Below are 12,728 nucleotides of genomic sequence, written 5' to 3' on the forward strand. Positions count from 1 at the left end.
TGCAGGTAATTTTTTGTACTCACATTTTGTTAGTTGTACAAATACCTTTATTAATGTACACATACCTTTCTTTATCATAGTTTTCGTTAACTATTGACCAAACCGGGAATTTTGTTAATTGTACAGACAATTTTTTTAATCATGTTTGAATTGTTCTAGTGAATAATGTTGGTCTAAATTATTTTTTGAACTTAATATGTTAGATATGTGTTCTAAATTAGGAGATGTGATATTGATGTAGTGTTGTTAAAAGGTTTGATTTCTTTTGGTCAAGCAATGTTTAAGTTTTGCCTTTTAAACCTATTCAAATAACTGTTGATAGCTCATAGTTTTAGCACTAAATCTATTTAATGTGTAGGTAATTTTTTTATTCAAGTTTTGTATATTGTTGTAGTGCTATTAATATTGGTATAGTGCACTTGATTATTTTTTTTCAACTTAATATGTTAGATATGTATTCTAAATTAGGAGATGTGATATTGATCTAGTGCAGTTAATAAGGTTTGTTTTCTTTTGTTTAAGCAACGTTTAAGTTTTGGCTTTTAAATCTATTCAAATAACTGTTGATAGCTCATAGTTTTATCCCTAAATCTATTTAATGTGCAGGTCAATTTTTTTATTCATGTTTTGTTACTTGTACAGACCCTTTCTCTATCAAAGTTACTTGTACAGACCCTTTCTTTATCAAAGTTACTTATATAGACCCTTTCGCTATCAGTGCTCAATATTGAAGAAAGGGTCTGTACAGGAACCTTTGTTCCATCCATACACAAACCTTTCATAAACCTTCATTTTCTAATAAATAGATGCAGAAGGCACATGGGGAACGAAATATGTCAGCATTATAGGAGGCAGTTGTGAGAGGTATGTGCAAGTTAGGTTAACTAATAAATAGATGCAAAATAATTTGATGAACATAACAAGATGACCCCCTTTTTCTGTGCAGTTACAACATTAGAATGTACACTATGTTCTACTCTAGGTACTTCGACGAGGAGTTTATTATAAGAGTACTAACTAAGGTGAGTTTTAAAAAATAATGGCTGATATGTGCTTTTTATGTAATATGTGTAGTAAAAAAATAATATATAATCAAATGTAATTTAACATTGAATTATTCTACAGGGTGTGAGTAGGCTGTAGAAGTTGAACATTCTATACCAAATGCTGACTATGAATAGAAATGAAGGTCATCCTCCTGCATGGATTCTAGAAAGGATAGGAAAATGGTTGCTGCTATAGAATTAATTGAAGGAAAATACATCCTGAGAGATGGCTAAAGAATCTATAGAACATAGCTTTAATGAACAAATGAGCACGAGAAATTGTATCTTGTGAGCAGTGTAGTGTAGTTGGCGAAGCAAATCAACTTCTTATGAGTTTTGTACCTTCTCCTAAATGAAAAAAAAATATTTTTCTCATGTTTGAAATTTATGATGACATAGCTAGTTGTTTCTTTGTTTTAAAGAGTATAGTAGATGAAACTGAGTTCGGAAGAGACAAGAGAAAAGGTATATGTAAGTGTCCATGGGGCAAATTTGTTGTGCGTGGTAATTGAGTCTAGCTACATGATAAATGGATATAAATTGAGACAAAAAAAGATGAAATACATGCAACTTTAGTGGTGTGGAGCAGAAAAAATTGGTATAATGAAGATAATTAAAATAGTTAAAGGAAATATAAGACAAAAAAGTCCAAAAAATGTGCACTAATGTGGAATAGTAAAAATAAGTATTAACAAAAAAGTGTTAAGAATTATCATATAAATAATTAACTTTGAAAATAGATATTATAAGAGTGAACTAAATAAAAGATGAATAATAGTAGTAAAAAAGTGTTCTAAAAAAAATAAACAGAGAGACATAAAAAAAGATAAGGAAAAAATAAAAAAAAAGATGCTGGGATTGACGTTGACAGCAGGTGGGAATCAACGCGCGTGCTGATAGAAGATGAGAAATGGAGGTAGTAAAGGGCCAACGCAAATCCTAAAGCACGAGCAACGGTGAATGATAAGACATGCGCATGCTAGCCATTGCGGAGATGTTCATTCGGTCAGAACTACTAGGTTTGGTTGTTTGTTGTTTGTTGAGCATCCCAATTGACTGCACCGCTAGCGCTAGAGGATACGAGCCCGTATTTATAGAAACAGAATTTATATCCAAATCATCTAGGTGATGGGTATTTATGTTTTCATCTACCCTAGTTTGTTACCGTTTGTGTCCTGTGAGCTCAATTGTTTTGTTTCTTTTAGCCCATTTGTATGTCACGTGGAGACCGGAGACGAGAGGGAGGGAGCTGCGGACTGCGGGGAATCGCCCCCTCACCACAGCTGCGGACTGTGGCGTTGTCCCTCGCCTCAACCTCACTCCCGTCCAGGCCTCCACGGCAGCTTCCATCTGGTCGCTTCCGTTGTGCTCTCTCACCTTAACCCCAAGCCCCTCCACATCAGCTTCCATTGGTTGTGTTGTGTACGGGATGTCGCCGATGGGTGGAGTGGGCTGCTCCGCCCAACAGGTGCGGTGTTGTTCTCATAATCTGTAGTTGTGTGATAATTATTTCTTCAATGCGATTTAGTTAGAGCAAGTATTATAATACAGCCAGCTGCTGGCTGTAAGATTTTTTACAGTCTTCTTACAGCCCACTCATATAATGGTTAGCTCATCACTATTAATATATGGTCCACTTTTTGGTTTTTGTGCTGAGCCGGCTGTAAGCTTACAGCCCGCTTTTAGTCTCTCTCCTCTTCTCTCTCCTTCACCTCAGCATTTAGCTGACTTACAGCCAGCTATAATACTTGCTCTTATGAGTTATTCCATTGTATTTAGGTTCGTCTGATGACACACTCATTTGTTTTAAAATTAATTAGTATTGTTCATTTTCTCGGTGTTGTCAATGCCGGAACAAATTGGTTGTTGACTTTTTGTTCTAGTGTGCTGTTTGTTTAAGAAAGAGAGAGGGAGAGGGTTCTGTTTTTTTTTTTCTACTCGCTTCCCGTCTGGTGCCTGCATTGCACGCATGGCCCCTTGCGCATGTAGTTCAGTTCAGTCTTGTTATTCTTTATTTAGGTATTATTTTTTGGATTTTCCATGTGTATGAATAAGTATCCTTGATACATTTATTCAAGAGTCTCTATTTTTTCAGAGCTTGTTATTTCAGTATTTCATAATTGCATGATGTGTCATTTTCAAGCAATGGTGATGTATTCTCAATGTTCAGATCTAGTTCTCTCAGAGATTCAGTGTTTTTTGTTTGTGATTTTAAAGGAACCACAACAGACGATTCAGTTTACTCAAATAATATAATTCTTAACAGGTTATTGCGTGTGGTGGCTAGTGCTCCAGTTCCTCTGTTTTCTGGTTTTGACAGCGCTAGGATGCGGACTTGTGTGTTTAATTATATATGGTGGTTTATTTCCTTGAGTTGTCTAGTTCCAGTTATCTGTCAGTTGAATTAGTCATGTGCTCATCCTTTGCTCAACATAGTTTACAATACTCTGGCTCATGGGACTTAGCTGCATAATTGATTTTCCTTTGAAGCACCCGGTGTCCACTGTCTGATGATTTGAAGTTGGTCCCTGAATCAGCATTCCAAATATTATGCACAGTTAGTAATATATGTTTTATGAAAATGCAGAGCACTATCGAATCAAGAAATATTAATCCCTTGGCATAGATGAGTTATCACTCTAATAGAAGTTGGGTTCACTACTTGGTTTTAAAAAACTGAAACAATGTAATAATAGGAGAGACCAAAATTAAGCACCATACAGTTACCTGTTCATGGCTTGATCTTATTTTGACATTTTTCTTCATCTGTCGCTCCAACTCTTTGTTCCTATAAAATGATATGAAAGATATTTACATTTTTAGGTCCCCCTCTCTAAATGAAATGCACTTTTTAAAAATCTATGATTATCTGAAACAAAATATAGTTTCCTTTAGGTATACCTGCATATTAATGAAACTGCATGCATCTGATCTTTTTTCAATCATCTATGTTCTATCCACTCCCGAAGTTGTGTGTACCTGCATATAAATGAAATGCATTTTTTTCAGTCATCTAATCAGAGATCGTACAGGCAGATTAGGTCATCACACATTATCCACAATCACATACTAGAGCCCACAGACAAACGTCATATCGTCTTGACATGACAAGGAAATGTTTGGTGCTTCTATTGGGATTGGGAGCGGCCGTGCATATTGTCCGTACAGAGAATGGTGAACAGAAGGGACTCTATATGTGATTACACTATTTCTGTTCTTGTTCTTCAGAGCATCAACAGCAAAGAGCTTATCTGATATTAGTATGTAGACAAATCCAATGAGAACAGGATGATCGAGTATGTTTTAGTGAAGGATCTTTTAGTACCTTTTCTTGATATGTTTCATTCGCATCTTGTTTCATTCACAGGATGATCGTTTATTCTATTCTGTAGATCTGTTTCAGTATGCCCTTTTATTTTTTTTCCTTGGTCTCCAAAGTTGGTCGTGTTCTTGGATATGTATAGAGGGGTACGTGACTTCTTGTGTGAGTTGACGCGTTTGAGCGGAGGGAAAGGATCTGGTTGATCATTTTATTATATTTTTCCATTCATTTTTCTCTGTCTTTTTATATAAATCCTATAGATGACGTGTTTAATTATGATTGGCTGAAAAAGTGGTTGATAACTATATGAACTACCATCTGGGTGATAGGTAGTCACTCTCAGAAACGGAATTTCGATCGAATATAGGTAGCACATTTATCTAACTCATGTATTTTTAATGTTTGTTTCTAAAAACTTAGTCAAAATTAGTGTAGTTTGACTTGGCACAGAGTTAAAATTGAGTATTGGTTTATCTGAAAACATGCTCTACCAGACAGATGGTCAGACCCCCCTTCTTTTAATTAATTAACATCAGTACACTTCAATCCTCCTATGTTAACACCGTAAAAAACAAGCATTTCACGGCACGCACGCTGTATATGCATCTGCTGCCACACTGGGCCGCAAGTAGTAAAAATAAAAAAAAAATCAGGCCGCGAGCTCCCTGGCTCGGTCGGGGCCGTCCGGCCTGTAGGCCGCGATGGTCATGGGCTCGACGAGCAGCGTGAGCAGCTCGTCCTGGATGCACTTGTACATCTCCCCGCACAGCCGCTCCACGGTCTTGGCGAGCGTGACGGCCGCCTGCTTCTGCCGCACGATCTCCGCCTCGGGGGTCCCCGCCACCACGGCCGCCTCCGCCAGCGACCTCGACAGGTGCTCCACGTGCTGCTCCAGCTGCTCCTGCTGGTCCTCGAACAGGTTCCGCGCCACGCCCAGGAGGCTCGCGCCCGCGCGCCTCGCCGCCGGGACTGGGAGCGTCCGCAGCTGGCACCCGCCGCCGAACATGTAGTAGGCGAACACGTACGACCGCGACAGCACCTGCCGCGACACCAGCAGACGGCGGTGCGCCCGGGTCAGCCAGTCGCCGTCCCGGATGGCGAGCGGGCGGTCCTTGTCCGACTCCAGGAGCCGCACCTGCTCCGCGATGGTCGCCCCCAGCTTCTGCTTCTCCACGCTGTACGAGTCGCCGTGGATCTTGAACCGGTCGTGGTAGTGCTTGTACCGCTCCATCTGCTCCCTGCTCGTGTCCGCCGTCTTTCCACGGGACTCCTCCTTGTACCGGTTGCAGCTGTGACCGGCAATGCTGGTCCACGTGTGATCCATGCCAGTACCTCCGCCGCAGAGCCAACTGCGCCATGCCACCATGAAAAAAAAGGGTCAACAATCCATCCGATTTGAAACAATCAAATGATGTCCCCCAACATGCACCCATTTGCATGTCGTGGGTTGCCGAGTTTCACATGTTTTCACCGAAAAAGCTTATAGACATGCCCGCCCAAAAGTGTCTCAAGTGTTCGAGTGCCAACAACATACATACATGATACATACCACATACACTGGCCGCACTTGCAGCGGACAAGGTTGCATCCACCATTCTTCTCGATGGCCTTGAAGCATTTGGGGCAGCTCTTGGTGTTAGCGAGGATCCACTTGATGTTCTCTCCCTCGGAGCGCTTGGCATTCCATTTCTCCCATATGGGGCACGGGCAAGGCGAATGCGCATGCGCCATACAGTTAAAGCAGAAGCTTAGGCCGCAGGGGCATTCCACCTCGCAGTAGCGCTCGCCGGTGCCCACGCGGATGGCATGGCCACAGTTTGGGGTGCTGGGGCACCACTTCACAGAGGCGTTGTCCTCAATGTAGGACTCAAGCAGGAAGCGATTGAAACGCTTGGCCATGTCTGGATACTTTTGGCCAAGGAGAAACAGCACGAGGTTCTCATCACAGAAAGCCGAGCACTTGACCTCCATGCACCGAATTTGTTTTTTTCCACTCTCTACTGCAGCGTGGAAATGCCCTGTCCAACCTGAGGAAAAAAAAAGTAGTGGTCAAACTATGTGGTAAGCAAACTTACTAGCATCTTGCCATCAATATAGGAAATCTTTTTTGATGATCTATTCATTTATTTGAAAGCTCAAGGAATTGAACATTTGCCAGATGAAACTTCATAGAGAAACTCACGTACCAAAAATAAACAAATAAGCTCATGTGAATTAAGGCATCTATACAGATGAAAAGGTAAACACACTGGGGTGGAACGTGAAACTCACAGTCATTGCAGAAGCAATGCCCACAGTCCATGGTCGAAACAGCAGCCATGGAGAATTCCTCGAAGCACACTTTGCAGGTCACGGTTCTCCATGGTGTCGTTGAGCCAGCTGCCACCATGCTATTATTCTCCTGTAGCACGATTCCTGCATTTCTGAGCATGCATTCTCGCCCCTTGTCTAAGGAATCATAGATGCCATCGATCCTCCACCGGTGGTGGATGAGGAGGGCCCGTGCTTGATATTTTTTTATGTTGAGCAAATTCATCACCGTAGACAGGTCTTGTTTCTGTAGGTCGGTTAGTAGAAAATTGTAGTTGATAAAAATGAGGGTAGGACAGGCATAATCTGAAGTTCTGAACAATGAACATGAACACTTAAGAAATGGTTAAATCTGTTCCATTACCTGTGCAGCAAAAACGGTCTCTTGTGTGATAGCCTGCAAAACCAACAACAATTATCCATGTAACATGTTTCTTTAGAAAACAGTTCAGTATGAAAACAGCATGGATGAATCTAGTTAATTAAAACAAATAAATAATCTTCTTGGGGAAACAAATTCTCTGTTTTGGGTGCAATCCACTGAAAAGCACCTCAAACAATGCCAAATGGTACCTATATATGATTGCAGAAAACAAGACGAAAAAACAGCTGTTTACACCATAGATCAAACATCTGGCCATCAGCTGATGAGAAGTGAACTAATATCAGTACAACAGATGAATGGTTGCTTGCTATAACATGCCTTGTTCGGAAGTTATCAAGTTACAGTGAATGCTTGTTTAGTTATATTAGTGGTACTAGAATCTACAAAAAGGGTAAACAAAAGCTTGCGGTTTTTTCCCTAGTTTTTAACTGAATCGAACTTTGAGTTTTTTTAAGTAAAAAAAAAAAAGAGCAGCATGCATCTCGTAATTCTTTGGCATGCTTAAGAATTTGTTGAGCAATGGCCACTACTTTAGGCAAAATAAAATACTAACTTTACACTTTACAGTGAAAGACAGGTACTCTGATCGAATTTAGCAATTCTTATCTTATACAACTAAGAAGTAGGCAGGGATTTGTTTGTTTCACCGCCCTCAAATTCCAAAACCATACGGATACATCCCACGGAAATAACAAACCATATAACAACCCAACAAGCCCCCAAGTCGATCCGGTGAGTTCTTGAAGACATCCGGCACCGATTTGAGCCAGGCCTCCAACAATTAGCGCATATATCAAAGTGCACAGGTTGGGAATAACAGAGTGTCACGCCCCCTTTATTTTCTTTCTTGGGACGGTGGAATTGGTGAGCTGGGGGTAAGCAGAGCGGCTCTCGAATCGATCGGTGAGGTCCTCCCAGATCTCGCCGGCGCGGAAATCCCAACCCACAATCATCATCCCCGCGACCCCGGGGTCTGGGTCGGACCACTCACCCAGTAGTCCGCGCCGTGCGGCGGCGGCGGCGGCGGCGAAGAGTCCTCCTCCAGGCCGGCGGCGGCGTCCTCCTCGGCGTCGTCGTCGTCGTAGAAGTAGTCGCACACCTCCCCCTCCTCGTCGCTCGCCATGGCGGTGGAGGTCTGTCTCGGTTGATCGCGGCGGGGTGGGGGGAGACGAGGGCAGCCGGCCGGGCAGGGCAGGGGAGGGGAGAGGAGAGGGTTTTCCGAGGGAGCGAGGCGAGGGGGCACACTGATGATGAACGAACTGATGACGATGCTTTAGCGTGAACCCGAACGCAAAGAGCGCAACGGCCACGCCCAAGCCCAAGCGGGGGGTTTTGTGGTGGGTGTGGGCCAGCGCCCATGCCACGTGCCGTGCCGCCAGGGGTTGCTCGTCGGTTCGGGTTGGACCACGACCACACGGCTCCTCCGAGTCCCCGACTCGTCTCCGCCGGCGTAGCTGGCACCGGCAGGCGCGTGTGCGCTGGCGTGCGAAGGAAGGGCCTGGCCCGAGAGACCGAGACCGGTCATATCGTTCTTTTCTTAGGCCCGTTTAGATGGCCGATAAAAAAATTTTGGGTGTCGTGTCGGAAGGACGTCGGGAGGGGTTTTTAGAAACGAATAAAAAAACAAATTACATAGCTCGTCAGGAAACTGCAAGACAAATCTATTAAGCATAATTAATCTGTCATTAGCGCATGTGGGTTACTGTAGCACTTAAGGCTAATCATGGAGTAACTAGGCTTAAAAGATTCGTCTCGCGATTTTCAACCAAACTGTGTAATTAGTTTATTTTTTTATGTACATTTAATGTTCCATGCATGTGTCCAAAGATTCGATGGTATGGATGAAAAAATTTTATGGGGCAAACTAAACAGGGCCTTAACCGCGAGACTCCGTTCGTGAAAGAAAAAAATTTCGTAGTACCCTAGCACTTTCGTTTGTTTGTGGTAACTATTGTCTAACTATGGACTAACTAGGTTCAAAAAATTCGTCTCGTAAATTTTGACCAAACTATACAATTAGTTTTTATTTATGTCTATATTTAATACTTTATGCATGCGTTTAAAAATTCGATGTGACAAGAAATTTTGAAAAATTTTAGGTTTTAGGGTAGAAGTAAACAAGGCCGATCATATCTCCCTTCCAAGATTTCGGAAGATAAAAGATTATCGTTATTGTGTCTTTACATCTTATTATTAAAAGTTATTATATATGACAAAGGTAAAAGACTTGTCGTATTTCTACCAAACAAGGTCTAAAGAGAATCTCCCTGGATGGACATAGAGTCATGAAACACATCATGTGCAACTTTTCATAGGTTTCAAGTTATCTCTACCCACTTTATCAAAGGTATATATTAGAATGGTAGCATTAATGGAACGAGCCAACCACATTCATCTACTACCAACCAACCATATAGGAACTATTAGGTATTCTGTTTTATATGACCATTTTATTAGAACTATTAGGTATTCTGTTTTATATGACCGTTTCATTGCACGTCTAAATCATGCATAATACCGTTTTTGTCACACGTGCTATTATAGGCCTTGTAATGTTGCACTGTTTGATTTTCTTTTTCATGAGATTAGGCTACTCAAGCTTCTGGACCGAATATTATTTGTACTCTAGATTGAAGCATCGAATCAATATGACTGTGTCCCACCATGAATTTGGTGTACAAGATCACACCACCGAGTTGTTTATGGACAGGCTCGTTGTAGTCATTTCCAAAGGGCATTTTTCGTCATGGTTGATTGTTTTTCAGATCACACGGCTGATCCTCTGCTGGTGGTGGATAGATGGTACAGAACATTGCACGTATATGCAATTCTTCGGTGGAATAGAAGCGCCCACGGCAAGTATAATAACAAAAGCATTAATAGTCAACACAATATCAGTAAATTAGCATGATTGCACACCTTTGCTTGGTTAACAGGGATGGGGCAGGGAACTAAACCATCGTCACATAGCCTGAGTCCAACAAAGAGTCCGTTCGCTTTAGTTTATTTGTCCAATTCATCAGTCATTCAACAATATTTTTCTCTCACAACAAAATAGTGAATAGTACTTTCAGTCACTTTTAGCCATGACTTTTCAGACAAGCGAGCAGGCTTAAAGATGATAGTTTTCCATGCTAGTGACACTTCATAATACCATGACAATTCGAATTTGAACATGTACTGAGCTATTATCAAAATATAATACCTTGAGTGCGATGTTTGTAATATTTTATCTGTAGCTAGTTGTCATTATTATATGAGTCTTCACAACATATAAACGATTATTATCATATAACTGAAGTTTTGATGTGAAATATATAGAAACGAATGTGTTCATGTCGACTATAGGTTATTTCAAAGGAGCCTAAGAAATATTTTTTTGGCATTGAGAAGGGCAAGCTACAATCAACTACTTAAAACGCCATTGACACATGAGACCCACCTATCAGTGCTTAACCATTCTTTTCTTGTTTTCCTCCATCCTCTACCCTTTCATTGGTTGCTGGTTATCCCTATCATTCCCCTTCGCCTTTATGACACCAAGCTCTCTCACATCTCTCCCTCCTTTAATCTAAACTAATATGCTCATGCCTGTGCCTTCTCTAAAGTGGTTGTCCTACATCCGCCTCTTTTTTCTTCTTCTCCTCGTCCACCACACATCAATGATGCCCTGCTCGCAATTTTTATTTAGACACATTTAAATAAAAATAATTATTTTTCACATTTCCATAATTAGAAAATAACGATTTTTAGAGATTTAATTGAATAATATATTGGAGGATTTTTGTTCTCCTACCAAAATATATATTCCTATCAATATGGAAGGATATAAAGAGACTAATTAAGTTGTTCCAAGACTACCTACATTGTGGGCAAATATCAGTGTTGAGAAAGAAGATATACTTGAAGCTTCAGGTAGACACATTACACATGGTGATGCCAAACATGGAAATATTAATCTTTGGTGCTTGCTAAATTTAAAATAATTTCACATCACGTGGAGAGGACGGAGGTTCTGACATATGAGCATTAGTGACTAATTTTGTGTACAAAAGTTTTTTAGACATCGGTGTTGAGATGACACATGAATTAATGTTTTTAGCAGAGCACGTCTCTTTGGATCCACAATGATTATAATAACTAGCATGGATCCTCGTGCAGTTGCGCGGGCTAGCAACCATTGAGAAATAATGAGAGACCCCGTGCTTTGCGCAGGGGAAGGAGAGGGAGAATTAGTTTGTTATCCGACATGGAAAGAGAGGTGAAGCAAAAAGAAAAAACTAAGGTGTGAAATAGTAATAAGTTTGTTTGGTGTAGTATCAGGTTTGTAATGATGGTAGCGAGTGCTAACGTACAATGGGTTTGTATAGTTCCTAGTTCATAATGGTTTTGGGCTGTCATAATGGGCATAGATTGTTTTATAATGGGTATGTGATGTTTACTGAAACCGATACTCTTCATAAGCAAGTGGAGGGTTATTCTTTAGCGGATCCAGCCTATCGGGGTTTATTATTCATTGGATTCGCATTGTTCATGGATCCAATACTATTCACAACATGACACGCACACACTGTCACTGGATCTGTTATTGTTCAACACAACAGGTACATCCTATCGGGTTCACTGTTCACTAGATTCGCTAGGATTCGATGTTGTTCACAACATGATGGGTATGCACTATTCACTGATCCGTTACTGCTCAACATGACGGGTACACACTGTTCGCTGTGGTATACTCCCTCCGTACCTGTTATAGTTGATGTTCTGAACAACTCAAGCGTTTTCACGAAGCTTAACATTGTGGCCACGTGGGGTTTCTGAATAACTCAAGCGTTTTCACGAAGCTTGACGTTGTGGCCACGTGGGGTTTCTGCTGAAATGCACGTGCCGCCTGTTTACCCCTGCCCACGTGAGGTTACTGCTAGACCTCTTTACCCCTGCCCACGCACGGCTCGCCACGCTCAGCCACTTGCCTGCACGCGCCACCTGTTTACCCCTGCCCACGTGGGGTTCCTGTTGGACCTCTTTACCTCTGCCCACACACGGCGCGCCACGCTCAGCCGCTCGCCTGCACGCGCCCAATCGCTCGCATGCACGCCCAACCGTAGGCCCCACACGCTCGCATTCAATGCGCTCGTGTGCTATGCACGCCCAACCACAGGCCGCTCGCATTCAATGCACTCGTTGCCTCTGCGCACTAGCGAGCTGAGCTAGTTTATTTTCTGGTAGCTATATTTATTAGGGCAGATATGAAAAACTAATCTCTAATTAATATCTTCTTGGTTACTATAATCATATCCTAAACGTCAAGAATTATAGATATGGAGGGAGTATAGCTTTAAAGGTAAAGGATAGATAAGTTAAAATAATGTAATTGTGATCCAAACATACTAGTTTCTAAGGTGAATTATCATAATCAAAACACCAGATTACCGTTAATCCTATAATCCACTTCAAATATGCTTTTTTGTTGATTATGAGCATTTGTCACCTGAAGCAAGAATAATCTAGTATAGTAATTTAGGAGTCCAAACATTCTAATTATTATAGTTCATAATCCATATTATAATCTACTCAATCCACCCCAAATTGTAAGTCGTTTGACTTTTTTTAATATCAAGTTTGACCACTCGTCTTATTCAAAGTTTTGTACAAAATATCACTT

The 12,728-nt window shown here is 41.3% G+C and overlaps 1 protein-coding gene across 1 annotated transcript; it reads right to left on the reverse strand.

Moving 5' to 3' along the window:
• Window positions 4,857-8,353, reverse strand: LOC8062484 (probable E3 ubiquitin-protein ligase ARI1). The gene is made up of 5 exons (XM_002466747.2): window positions 8,055-8,353; window positions 7,043-7,075; window positions 6,640-6,925; window positions 5,918-6,395; window positions 4,857-5,717 (listed from the first exon to the last, which is right to left on the reverse strand). The coding sequence occupies exons 1-5, from the start codon at window positions 8,184-8,186 to the stop codon at window positions 5,018-5,020; spliced, it is 1,629 nt and encodes a 542-aa protein (XP_002466792.1). The 5' UTR covers window positions 8,187-8,353; the 3' UTR covers window positions 4,857-5,017.

Source organism: Sorghum bicolor, chromosome 1 (genome assembly GCF_000003195.3).
Source record: "Sorghum bicolor cultivar BTx623 chromosome 1, Sorghum_bicolor_NCBIv3, whole genome shotgun sequence".
NCBI lineage: Eukaryota > Viridiplantae > Streptophyta > Magnoliopsida > Poales > Poaceae > Sorghum > Sorghum bicolor.